We start from the raw sequence: 13155 nt of genomic DNA, 5'->3' as shown, positions 1-13155 counted from the left end.
TTACAAGGTTGGATAGAGTGAGGAGGAGAGTGGGGGGTGGAAATGGAGATGGTAAATAAGGCTGATGAAAGATTAGGGAAAGGTGTTGTTGTTGTTGTTGTCGTTCCCTAGACTGTCTGTCCGAGCAGTCCCGTCTCCCCAAGGAATGAGTTCCTCTTGGGGATCGGTGCCATCTGCGTAGAGCTGATGGCCAGGGAAAGGTGTGGAAGGCAGAGGTGGGTGGAGTGAACTTGAGGGGACGACCAAGGATTAGATTGATGGATTGGGTGAAAAGGGCTTTGAGCAAGAATGGAAGAGGGCAGGAGATAAAAGTGAGTGAATAATGGCTGTGTATAGATGATACTTCGATGGAAGGAGAGGAGGCAGGGAGTAAGGAATGGTTGTGCGATTGATATGTTGGCGCAACCTGAAGGGATTTCTCTCCAATTCTACTTTCCACATCAGGGGGTGGGGTAACCAGTTAGGTGAAGTAGCCTTGCTATGGATGTATTGTGTTTTTCTGCATTTCTTCTAACCTCTTACAATTTTTCTTCACTCGTTCTTTCCATGAGTCTAAACCATCCCAATACTCTTTCATCAGCCCTTTGTGCTGCATCAAAATATCATTCACACATATTCCCTCCCCCCATCTACTCCCATGCATCATCCATATACAACCATTCTCCACTCACCCCTATCTTCTCCCTTCCTCAACAGACTTCCCCTCTTTCCCAATGCCCCTTTTACCCCATCCATCTCATCCTTAGTCATTCCCTCCACACCTCTCACTAGTCTTTCTTCACTCACTCTCTCCATGTGTCCAAACCATCCCAATATTCTTTCTTCAACCCTATCTCCCTTTCCAACCCTGCTCTCCTCCAGCCTAGTAACCTCTACCATACTTCTCAGACACATTTACACTTTTCCTCTCTTATGTTCCATGTTTCTGCCCCATACAGTGCTGTCAGCACAATCATTCCTTCATACAATCTCCTCTTAGCATCCATTCTCAAATGTCTATTTCTCATTACACTTTTTAATTCCCCAGGCATTTACTTGCTTCTCTCAATCTACATTCTCCCTCCACCTCCACTCCATCCTTTCCTGCCACATTTGCCTCCAAGTATCTAAAGCTACCTGCTTCCTCCAATTTGCTGCAATCCTCTCTTCTTGTACATATCATCACCTTACTTTTACCCATATTTATCTTCAACTTCCTTCTTTCGCATATCTTCCCATATTTCTGTCACTAACTTCCTGGGTTAGAATTAGAATGGAGAGAAAGACTGGTTTGAGGTAAAGGTGGGTCTTCACCAGGGATGTGTCATGTCACCATGGCTGTTCAATTTATACATAGATGGGGTAGTGCACGAGGTAAATGCAAGGGTAATGGGTTGGGGATGGGAGATGTTTAAAGAAAATGGAGAAAAATGGCATACAAGCCAGCTGTTGTTTGCTAACAACACTGCACTTGTAGCAGGATCAGTGGAGGCTCTTACTACCCTTATAAAAACTCTTGACTGCCCTTCGACTTTCTAACGATCCCATATTTCTGCAAAACCTCCCACAGTGCCTTCCTGTCTACCTTGGTAGACATGCCCTTGGTATATGTATATTCTGCTTTTATTTCATCCTTTATAAGTCCTGCTAATTTGAATTTGAACTTTTCTTTGAAGAAAAAAATAAATGTATACTAAGGGAAGTAGCCAAGTAAAAAAAAAGCACACACCCACTCCCACCCATTCCACTCTCATGCACTACCCTTACCTTCTTATCTTAGCTCATGGAGCTATGAAGATAGGAAAATAAAGGGTGGTAAAAACAAATCTGATTTATAAAGTTAACTGAGAGGGGAAATATAGCTGGATGTTGTTTCCAGGGGACAGCAGGGGAACCTGGGCATGGAGGTGTAATAGTGTAGTTTCCTTTATTGGGTAGGAAGGAGTTGTCCCTTTATCTCACATCCTGCAAAGGTTAGGAAACCTGTCTTTATATGAGGAGGGGTGGCATTCTCCATGAATCGGGGAAAGTCATGTTTTGATAAACCTCCCAAACCATCAGCAAACATTGGTGTGGTGAGGTGGTTATGCCTGGAGGTGCTTTACTGGAACCAAAGCCTTAGTCTACCAGGGCATTGCAATAAATATAAACACTATCAAAATAAAATGTTATACAACTAACCTTCCCAATTTGCTTTTTAGTCTTTTGGGTCCCAGTGTCCCACTGCTTATTGAGATACCTCGGGAAAGCATCACTGAAGAGCACATCTTTATCAATTACTTGGGATCTGTTATGAAAAAAAGGGCAGAGTATGAAGCAGAAATGTTGCAATGTTCATATAATTGTATGTACAAATTACATTTTTTTTAACACGTACGTTGCTACCCATAAAAGATCCCTAGGCATTTGAGAACTTGATCATCTTTTTTGTCCCTTTCACTCCTTCCTGCTAGGGACCCACGACTAGTACCTGTTATTGGTGGTTGTGCAAGATGAACAGCATAGAGAATCACCTCCCATTTCCAAAACCCATTAACCTCCTCACTGCTTTGGGGTGCAGCCCTGAGTGGCTGACACTTGGTTCTCAGTCAGGGTCCAAGATTTCTTTCAACTTTATCTGTATTTCTTACCTTTTCATAGAAGAACTGACAACTTCTGATTACTTCCCTCCTACTACTTTCAGCCTGTGAAATAGTAATAATCCCGCACTGCACAGGCAGTAGTCCAAAGATTCATCCCAGAGATCTATGGGAGTGCCCAAGGACCACTTCCAAGCTGTGTGGAACTGTTGGTTTTCAGTCAGTGTAATTTGAGACAACAATAATTTCCCTGCTAAATTGATGTGAAAATTAAAACTTGTTTCTTCTTTCCCAGTAATACTGCTAGCATGGATTGGTGGTATGGTGGCATTGAACTTGCCTGCTAATTCAGTGGTCTGAGGTTGGCCCCCAAATAGAGTGACTCAGGCCTGTCTGGAGTCCAAGCACTGGCCTCTTGTGGTCACACCTCCATGAGAGGTTGATCTCCACAAGAACCAACCCTTGTGGAGATGAATGAGACATTGACTGAACTGATAGATACATATTCATAATCATATCACTCACCGCTCCATTAACACACTGAAAGACCACACACTGCTGCATGCCAGACCCCCTGATATCAACCCTTCTGAATCCTCTCTCCCACGAAAGGACAGAGTCCACCTGGCCAGACTGCGGTGTGGCCACCACCCAGCACTTCTAAGCTACCAGAAAAGGCTGGATGACCGCATTGTGAACAGCTGCCCAGGAAGACTGCATTATACACAATCATGCACGCAAACAACACAACATACACTCTATAAAGGATTTGTGGGAAAACCCAGTTTCGGCTGTGGCATTCTAAAAATGCAGGTAATTAACTTACCCTGGGGTGCGTCCAGGCTTAACAATTTTGTCAACAATGAATCTATCCAAAATCTTCTTGGCCACATTACAATCAATCTTTAGCCTTCTAGCCATAGTTTCTTCTGATATTCTTCCCCTCATTTTTGACAAAGACACAAGTGCACGGCGATACAAACAGGTGGCTTGGACCTACACAGGAATATGGAGAATAACAGTAGTTTAGAAGTCACAATGTACCATTCAGAGACATAAGAAAAATAGTGTATTTTCAAGGCTGACATAAACTGAATTTGAATTGATTCAAAATTCCCACTACTGTCAAGCAGCCCAAGTTTTTTCAAGTAGTACTTTTTGTCAAGGGTGCTTCTGATAATAAAAACACTAAACATGGAAAGAAATGTAAAACTGATGTTTGTGGTGTGTATTTGAGAGGCTGTTTATATATCACCAACTGGTAGATGAGGAGGGAAGCATCTAAAGATGGGTGAGGGTGTTGATGGGCTTTGGAGACATGCAGTAGTGGAACAACTCCTTTTGATGGTTGTCTCACTGGATCACTGCATAAAAACATCCATCACCAGTCCTAGCAGTCATTAAATTTGAATAAAAGCTGGTTTTATACAAGTAATTTTACACTACCACCATAGCTCACTTATCTTCTTCCAGCAAGAGTTCATGACATTGTGGTATTTCTTTTGATCAACAGTACATCATGTTAGGAAACATTAACCCTAATTTAATTTATCAAAACATAATACCATGGAACAAGTGAGGGTACCTGCTAGTGGTCATTCTGCAAGAAAGACATTGAAGAAAACCATCTACTTACCACATATCCTCAAAATCTATCATCCTCCATCAAGAGATACAGACTTGAGGAGCTGACACTTGGACTCTGGACCAGACCCAAGATGCTTTTCTATCAACTCTCTGACTATTTTCCCCCAATGTCTTTACCCAAGAACCAACACCAGGTGACTACTCCCCTCTTTCTCCTGTCAGCATGATAAAAATTCAAATTGTAGCATATGGCACAGGGGGAGGAAGTACATCACTTTACTCATAAGTCAAGCCAATCCCAATGGTTTCTCTCAGCTAGCCCCTATGCAGCCATCCACCCTGTCCACTCAAAACAATTCTCAATAGGATTGGTCAACTTGTCCTAATCATGAGTTCTGTGAGTCCATAAACATATTGGCAGTCCTTGCCAATATGTCTATGGGATTTTTTGAAGTAGGACCTATTGCTGACATCATCCCCAAGCATGTGACCTGGCTGCGCTATGTGGACGATACCCTATTCATCACACCAGGCGATTCAACCTTCATCACTTTCAAACTGCATTGAATGAGGTAGAACCCACCATTCAGTTTCCCCTAGAAGGAATTAACGATTCCTTTCTTTTCTTAGATATACACATATCAAAACATGGTAACCAACTGAAATTTAAAGTATACAGAAAACCCACAAACAAAAACAATTTAATTAATTTCTACACCCACCATGATATCAGGGTGAAGAAAGGGGTAGGGATAGGCTTCTTCCTTAGGGCACTCAGAATATGTAGTGAAGAAGACTTAGAAGAAGAGTGCTGGTATATCAGGGAAACTTTTTTAAAATTAAAATTTCCATACTTCTTTACAGATAGAGGCAGAAAACAGGCCATCAAGATTCTGGAAGGGCGTAGACAACAGGGTGGGACAGCCAAATGTCTTGTGTTACCAACCTGACTCAGATTCTAAGAAACCACCAAATTGGAAGTAGTGTGTCAAACCAATAGGGCAAATAAAGACATCATGAGGATAAAAATAAACAAAGGCAAAATGCCGGCCAATAAAGCCGGTGTTTATCAGATTCTGTGCTCAGGCTGTGAAAAATCCTGCATTGGGGAAACATCATGTAATCTAAAAACCCGGATATGAGAACACCAATGTGACATCCGCCGTGATGTCAGTACCAACGTATGTGTTGTACACAGGAACAGTAGCAATCACCTGATGGACTGGGAAAATGCAAACTTCTAGTGCATGAACCCAACAAGATCTGTGGAAAAAGTTTGGAAGCAGCCATCATACAAGGAACCAACACAATTGAACAAAACAGGGGCAGGTTCAATATCTCACCCCCACCCAATTCCTTTAATATCTATTGCCCACAAAATTTTAAGCCATCCTTAGTTGTCCTCCAAAATCCCCCTCCAGTAGACATTTGCCCACCCTTCTTATTTTCTTCTTTTTGTTCCTTGGTTGTGAGCTAATGTCCTTCACCCACCCAATGTCCATCTTATTCTTAGCCTTTCCTGTTCCCAGACATTTGGTCCATCTTCTCCTTAACCTTTCCTAATATTCAGTGACCCCTTCCCACCTACCTCACTCCCTCCCCAGTTCTTCTTATTTAATCTCAGTCATGTGTATTATGACTATGTACTTGGAAAAAGCTGTAACAAGCAAAACGTTGTACTAATACAATAAAGGCTCCGTCCTCACTTGGTGTTTATTTTGATAGACTTGTCAGCAACTGCCACTTCCATACAATCCATTTCATGTAAGTGATGAAAAAATCATTACTGCATCTAGCCACTAATTCTTTTTAACAATGAATTTAGATTTAGGTGTGGAGGGTCTTCATATAGTGAAGTGGCAGAGATAAACCTGCTTTGGTTGTCTGGCTCTTGTGGAGAAGAGTTGTACTTCAGTGATCTATTTTTTACCCAAGCACTGTGGTGGGGAACAGTGACATTTCATCCCTAATGTGTTGAGATGGGAAGGGCACATGAGCAGATTTTATGTTTTTGATGTCAGGGGTATATTTGACTTGGCCACTCCTTTTATAAGAGGAAAAATAGGCCTTTGGTACTCATGTAGATTGTTACAATTCATGGCATGCAAAATCACTATCTTAATTACCAAGTAGTAAAAATTATAACTTCTATTGACTTTTTATAACCTTACTTTTAAGCCTTTTTTTTTTAGGATTTCTTAATCTAGCAGAAACAAGATACTTACCAAATTAAAATCAGAGGAGCAGAGCCTAGGATCAGTGCATATGTGAGGTGTTGGTGCACATTCTTGGCACACATGCTTCTCAGGAGCCACCTCTTCATCCACCACTGCAAAGCAGGCCTGGTGAAGGAATAACACATATAAAGGATTACAAAGGCGGAGCATGCCGACAGGAGACCTTTTGATCCATATCTAGGTCGGATGCAAAAAAAAAAAAATCATATTAATAATAAAATAATAAATAAAAACTATGATAATGTAAATAACAAATAAAATACATAAATAAATGCATAGGTATAGTTAAATAATAAACAGGTAAATAGTAAATAATAATAAATTGACATATACTTTCCTTGAGTTACATGTAAATAAGTTCATCACTCAAGAACCAGATTAGTTTATTTTGCCATTCTATAGAAAAAACTCATATATACATACACATATGGATGTGGGAAAGGCTGAGGCAATTCATATGAAATTTAAAACTAGAGGGTTGAATAAGTGAGACCTTATGGTAGCATATGTTCTTCCAAAGATGAAAGCTTGGAATGAAGCTGAATATCAAGAAATGATGTTGGACATAACTCTCCTCCTTAAGAAGAATAACATATCCAGTATACATATTGAACAGAATAGTATAGTCCCTTGTGGGAGACTTCAGTTGTAATGAGGTGAATAGAGAGTAATAGGAAGCAAGTAGCAAGGCAGATACCTGGAGTAATATCCTGTAAAATATAGCAATGGAAAACACAATGACCTAATGGATAAATTAAATGACTCTGATAAGAGGGATATTTCCACAAGGTTGGATCTGCTGCTTACCAAAAAGCCAAACATCCTTGACTCATTGAAACTCCTTTGCCCCATTTGAAAAAGTGACAATGTAACAATTGAATTTCAGTTGGGATTGAGCTAAGGAATGAATTGCACATGCAAGGTGGACTCAAATTTGGAAAGTCAGATTTCTCTGGTTTGAAGAAATTCTTTGAAGAACTAGACTGAGTAAATTCATGAATAGGCTACCTCTGGAACTATGAAAAACAGGAAAATTTTCTTTACATTTACGATATGGGAATGAACAAACATGTGTCAAAAATTAGTGGAGGGAAGAAGCAGAAACAAGACTGGTTCAATAAAAGGTGTGAGATAGCTAAAAAAATATATATATAAATAATCAATACACCGATGCCAGCATCCTCGTGTACCCACTTGCACCTTACAACGCCTACGTAGGCATCATCATACTGAAGTGGTTAATGTGGATGAAGGTGAAACTGGGAAGGGAGATGTGGGTCTTTGTAAATGCATATGGGCCTGGTAGTGAGAAGAGTGTAGAGGAAAGGGAGGCTTTTTGGATGGATTTAAATGAGTGCACAGAGGGTTTAAGGAGAAATGTCAATGCAGTGGTATTGAGAGATCTCAATGCTAGGGTAGATGAACCAATAGATGGAGTGGCTGGGAAGTGTGGAGTTCCTGGAAAAAATTGTAGTGGAGAGATGATGAAGATGCATCTAGAAAGATGATAGCAAATACAGTGTTTAGGAAGAAAGTCAAGCATAAGTACACATGGGAGAGGGTGGTGGATGAAAGGGTAGTAGATAGGGCTTTAATGGAGTATATACTGGTAACCAGGAGAAGAGTTGGAAGAGTTTTGGATGTACATGTTCTAAGGGGAGAGAGTGGGGGAATATCAGGTAATTTTTTGGAAGGTAAGCTGAGAGTGGAGGATAGATGGAGAAAAAGGAAAAGGACAAAAGGTAGGGAGGTGCTAAGGAAAAATTGCTTACATGAGAAAGAAAAGGAGGAGTACAAGAAGCTGAGAGAAGAGTGGGAGGGAGTGAAGGATAGAGTACAACTTGGAATGGAGGAGTGGGGATGTTTCAAAGAGGGAGTCCCAAAATTAACAGATAATCATAAGTTGACTCTAAGAATAATAATAATATGAAGAGGAAAAAGAAAAAGAATCTTACCGCATGTTGCCAGTACCCACAAACATCACACAGAATCATGAGGTCATCATCTATGTTGACTCCACAAGGGCACTGCACAGGGTATTCAAAGTTTGGTTCACTTTTTGTGGAGCCCTGGGTACTCCTTCTACTAAGAACTGTTCCTGGAATAAACATATCTATAGCTAACAGAAATGTGCACAAATATTCAGATCACTTGTACAATCTCCAGAAAATTAAGGATATAAACCAAATTGGAATAATACATGGACTTGAGGCTAGGTATGATAAAAGGGGCAGTAGATGTGACCCAATGAGCATTACTCCTTTCCTGTATGCTACAATTAAGCAAATACATGAGGGCTTAACATCAAACATGCTGTTCCTAGTACCATCAACAAAGTGAACTTAAGAACACAAGTAAAACACCAACCATGATTCTGTACACTTATTTTCACATACATATACCAAAGGCTTTTTCTCACTTACAAGGGAGGTAACCAAAAAGAAAAAAGCATAAGAACCATTCCCACCCATTCCATCCCTAATCCACTCCACTCCCCTCCACCCTCCCTCTTATCTTGGCACCTCCTGGATGACGGGTCATCCCTGCATCTTGTCCACTGCCCTGGGTCAGAGGCAGTGTCGCAAGACACAGCACATCCACAACAAGGCCGCTTCATTAAATCGGTGACTCTCCCTTTCCATCCCCCCTGCAGGAAAGGAGAAGATGGGGAGAAATCCCTTCGGGCTGCGTCAAATTTTTCTCACACATACTACCTCACCCCCCATCTCCCCACCCATTCCACCTCATGCATCACAACATCATCCATATACAACCATTCTCCATTCACCCCTGTCTTTTGTCCTCTCTCGTCTTTCCTCAACAGACATTCCCCTCTTCCCCAAAGCCCCTTTCACCCCATCCATCCATCTCATCCTAGGTTGCCCCCTCATGTTCACTCCCTCCACATCTGCCTTCCATACCTCTTTTACTAGTCTTTCTTCACTCATTCTTTCTATGTGTCCAAACCATCCTAATACTCTTTCATCAACCCTATCTCCCAACTACCTTACCACCCCTGTTCTCCTCCTCACCTCATTTCTCACTCTATCCAGCCTAGTAACCCCTATCATACTTCTCAGAAACTTCATCTCAAACATATTCAAACTCCTTCTCTCTTCCTCTCTTATGTTCCATGTTTCTGCCCCAAACAGTGCTGTTGGCACAATCACTCCTTCATACAGTCTCCTCTTAGCATCCATTCCCAGATGTCTATTCCTCATTACACTTTTCAATCCACCAAGGCATTTACTCGCTTCTCTCAATCTACATTCTACCTCCACCTCCACTCCACCCTTTCCTGCCACATTCGCACCCAAGTATCTAAAACTATCCACTTCCTCCAGTCGCTCTCCCTTATTGCTCACTTCCGGTCTGCTGCTACTTTCACCCCTTGTACATCTCATCACCTTACTTTCACCCACATTTATCTTCGCCTTTCTTTTTTCACTCACTCTTCCAAAATGTTACCAGCTTCCTCAATCCCTCCTCTGATCCTGCTACAAGTGCAGTGCTGTCCACAAACAACAGCTGGCTCACCTCCCACTTTTCTCCATTTTCTTTAAACATCTCCAATCCCTGACCCATCACCATTGCATTTACCTCTCGCACCACCCCATCCATGTATAAGTTTAACAGCCAGGGCAACATAACACATCCCTGACAAAGTCCCACCTTTACCTCGAACCACTCACTCTCTCCATTTCTAATCCTGACACAAGCTCTACTACTCTCGTAAAAACTCTTGACAGCTTTCCTCCTATCCCGTATATCTGCAAGACCTCCCACAGTTCCTTCCTGTCTACCCTGTCATAAGCCTTTTCGATCCATAAAAGCCCAAAAAACATCCTTACCTTTTCCTATAGCTTTCTCACATATCTGTCTTACCACAAAAATCTGATCTACACAACCTCTACCTGTCCTAAACCCACACTGCTCCTCGCCAATCACTCCCTTTGTTCCTCTCCTAATCCTCTCAATCAAGATCCTCCCATAAGCCTTCCCAACTACACTTAACAAGCTAATCCTTCTGAAACTACTACACTCACACTTGTCCCCTTTTACCTTGTAAAGTGGAACTATACAGGCACTCCTCCAGTCCTCCGGCACTCTACCCTCTCTCCAGCAAACATTAAATAACCTCACCAGCCAGTTCACCATCACTGTACCTCCTTTTTTTTTTTAGACATTCTGCATGGCATCCATCCAGACAAGGTACCTTACCTGCTCTCATCATCTTAACAACTGCCTTGACTTCATCCTTCCTTATTTCTCCTCCATTTTCCTCACTCATCATGGTCATTTTCTTAGCACCTCCCACTGCAACTATCTTTCCTTCCCTATCCTTCACATTTAGCATACATACATACATATGACTGGAAGACTGGTAGACTGGAAGTGAACATTAAGGGAGAGCGACTGGAGGAAGTGGATAGTTTTAGATACTTGGGTGCAAGTGTAGCAGGAAAAGGTGGAGTGAAGGTGGAGGTAGAATGTAGATTGAGAGAAGCGAGTAAATGCCTTGGTGGTTTAAAGAGTGTAATGAGGAATAGACATTTGGGAATGGATGCGAAGAGGAGACTGTATGAATGAGTGATTGTGCCAACAGCACTGTATGGGGCAGAAACGTGGAACATAAGAGAAGAAGAGAGAAGGAGTTTGAATGTGTTTGAGATGAGGTGTCTGAGAAGTATGGTGGGGGTTACTAGGCTGGATAGAGTGAGAAATGAGGAGGAGAACAGGGGTGAAAAAGGATTTGGGAGATAGGGTTGATGAAAGAATATTAGGATGGTTTGGACACATGGAAAGAATGAGTGAAGAAAGACTAGTAAAAGAGGTATGGAAGGCAGATGTGGAGGGAGTGAAGATGAGGGGACGTCCTAGGATGAGGTGGATGGATGGGTGAAGGGGGCTTGGGCAAGAGGGGCATGTCTGTTGAGGAAGGAAGGGAGAGGACGGAAGACAGAGGTGAGTGGAGAATGGTTGTATATGGATGATGTTGTGACTGCATGAGGAGGAATGGGCGGAGGGGTGGGGGGTGGGGTAGTATGTGTGAGTAAATTTTGACGCAGCCCGAAGGGATTTCTCCCCGTCCTCGCCTTATATGCAAAGGGGGACGGAGAGGGGGGGTCGCCGATTAAATGAAGCGGCCTTGCTGTGTCTTGCGACACTGCTTCTGACCCAGGGCGGTGAGCGGGGTGCAGGGATGACCCGTCATCCAGGAGGTGCTCAGATGAGAGGGAGGGTGGGAGGGGTGTGGAGTGTATTTAGGGATGAAATGGGTGGGAGTGTTTTTATGCCTTTCCCTTTTTGGCTACCTCCCTTGGAAGGGGGAAAAAGCCTTGGTATATGTATGTATGTACATACATATACCAAGGCTTTTTCCCCCTTACAAGGGAGGTAGCCAAAAAGAAAAAGGCAACTCCCTAAAATACTCTGCCCATCTTCCCCTTACTGCCTTCTCTTCCATTATCATCTCTCCATCTACATCTTTTACCTTTTCTTCTCTATTTGATTCGCCTCCTCTTCCTCTCTTAGTTTCTTTCCAAAACATCTTTTTATTACATACATACATACATATTCAAAAGGCTTTTTCCCCCTACACATGGGGTAGCCAAAAAGAAAAAGGCATAGAAACCACTCCCACCCATTTCATTTCCTATACATTCCACTCCCCTCCACCCTCCCTCTTATCTTGGCACCTCTTGGATGACGGGTCATCCCTGGATCCTGTCCACTGCCCTGGGTCAGAAGCAGTGACGCAAGACGCAGCACATCCACAGCAAGGCTGCTTCATAAATTCGGCAACCCCCCTCTCTGTCCCCTCATGCAGAAAAGGAGAAGACAGGGAGAAATCCCTTTGGGCTGCGTCAAATTTTTTCTCATACATACTTCCTCACCCCCCCATCCCCCACCCACTTCCCGTCATGCATCACAGCATCATCTATACACAACCCCTCTCCATTCACCCCTATCTTCTGCCCTCTTCCATCCTTCCTCCACAGACATTCCTCTCTTTTGTAATGCCCCTTTCACCCCATCCATCCATCTCATCTTAGGACGCCCCCCTCATATTCACTCCTTCCACACTTCTTTTACTAATCTTTCTTCACTCATTCTTTCCATGTGTCCAAACCATCCAAATACTCTTTCATCAACCCTGTCTCCCAGTTCCCTTTCCATCCCTGTTCTCCTCCTCACCTCCTCATTTCTCACTCTATCCAGCCTAGTAACCCCTATCATACTTCTCAGAAACTTCATCTCAAACACATTCAAACTCCTTCTCTTATGTTCCATGTTTCTGCCCCGTACAATGCTGTTGGCACAATTACTCCTTCATATAACCTCCTCTTAGCATCCATTCCCAGATGTCTATTTCTCATTACACTTTTCAATCCACCAAAGCATCTTTTTATTACTTTCAATTTTTTTTGTCATACTCTTACCCTATTTCACATCTGCTCTCCTCTTTGCCTCCTTTACCTTGTGCTTTACTTTCTTCTTTTCTTTGTACCACTCATATGACTCCCTCATACTATTTTGTAACCAATCTGTGAAAGCTAGCTTCTTCTCTTCTACAACCTTCTTTGTTTCCTCATCCCACCATTCACTACCCTTCCTTCTATTTCCTCCCATTTTCACATAGCTAATAAATATCTATGCTGATCAATATTGAAAGTGTCTAGAAGACTCAAATACACTTTTCAAAAATTGGCATAAAAAAAAAAAATTATAGATGATAATGCTATTTTTTTCTTTGAAAAATAAAGTTGCTT

General features: G+C 42.2%; 1 protein-coding gene across 4 annotated transcripts in view; it reads right to left on the bottom strand.

Moving 5' to 3' along the window:
* The window catches only part of LOC143021908 (uncharacterized), a 35188-nt gene that overhangs the window by 2633 nt on the left and 19400 nt on the right, over window positions 1-13155 (bottom strand). For 3 of the 4 annotated variants that reach the window (XM_076179731.1, XM_076179733.1, XM_076179734.1), the window contains 4 exons: window positions 8338-8480; window positions 6371-6487; window positions 3385-3554; window positions 2161-2266 (listed from right to left, as the gene is read on the bottom strand). In XM_076179731.1, the coding sequence (XP_076035846.1) occupies window positions 2161-2266; window positions 3385-3554; window positions 6371-6487; window positions 8338-8480 (536 nt within the window). The remainder of the gene's footprint in view (window positions 1-2160; window positions 2267-3384; window positions 3555-6370; window positions 6488-8337; window positions 8481-13155) is intronic. The other variant, XM_076179732.1, reaches the window with a different exon arrangement.

This window comes from Oratosquilla oratoria, chromosome 43, assembly GCF_046742065.1.
Source record: "Oratosquilla oratoria isolate Oo_2021 chromosome 43, ASM4674206v1, whole genome shotgun sequence".
Taxonomy (NCBI): Eukaryota; Metazoa; Arthropoda; class Malacostraca; order Stomatopoda; family Squillidae; genus Oratosquilla; species Oratosquilla oratoria.
This window is presented reverse-complemented; position numbering and strand designations above follow the sequence as displayed.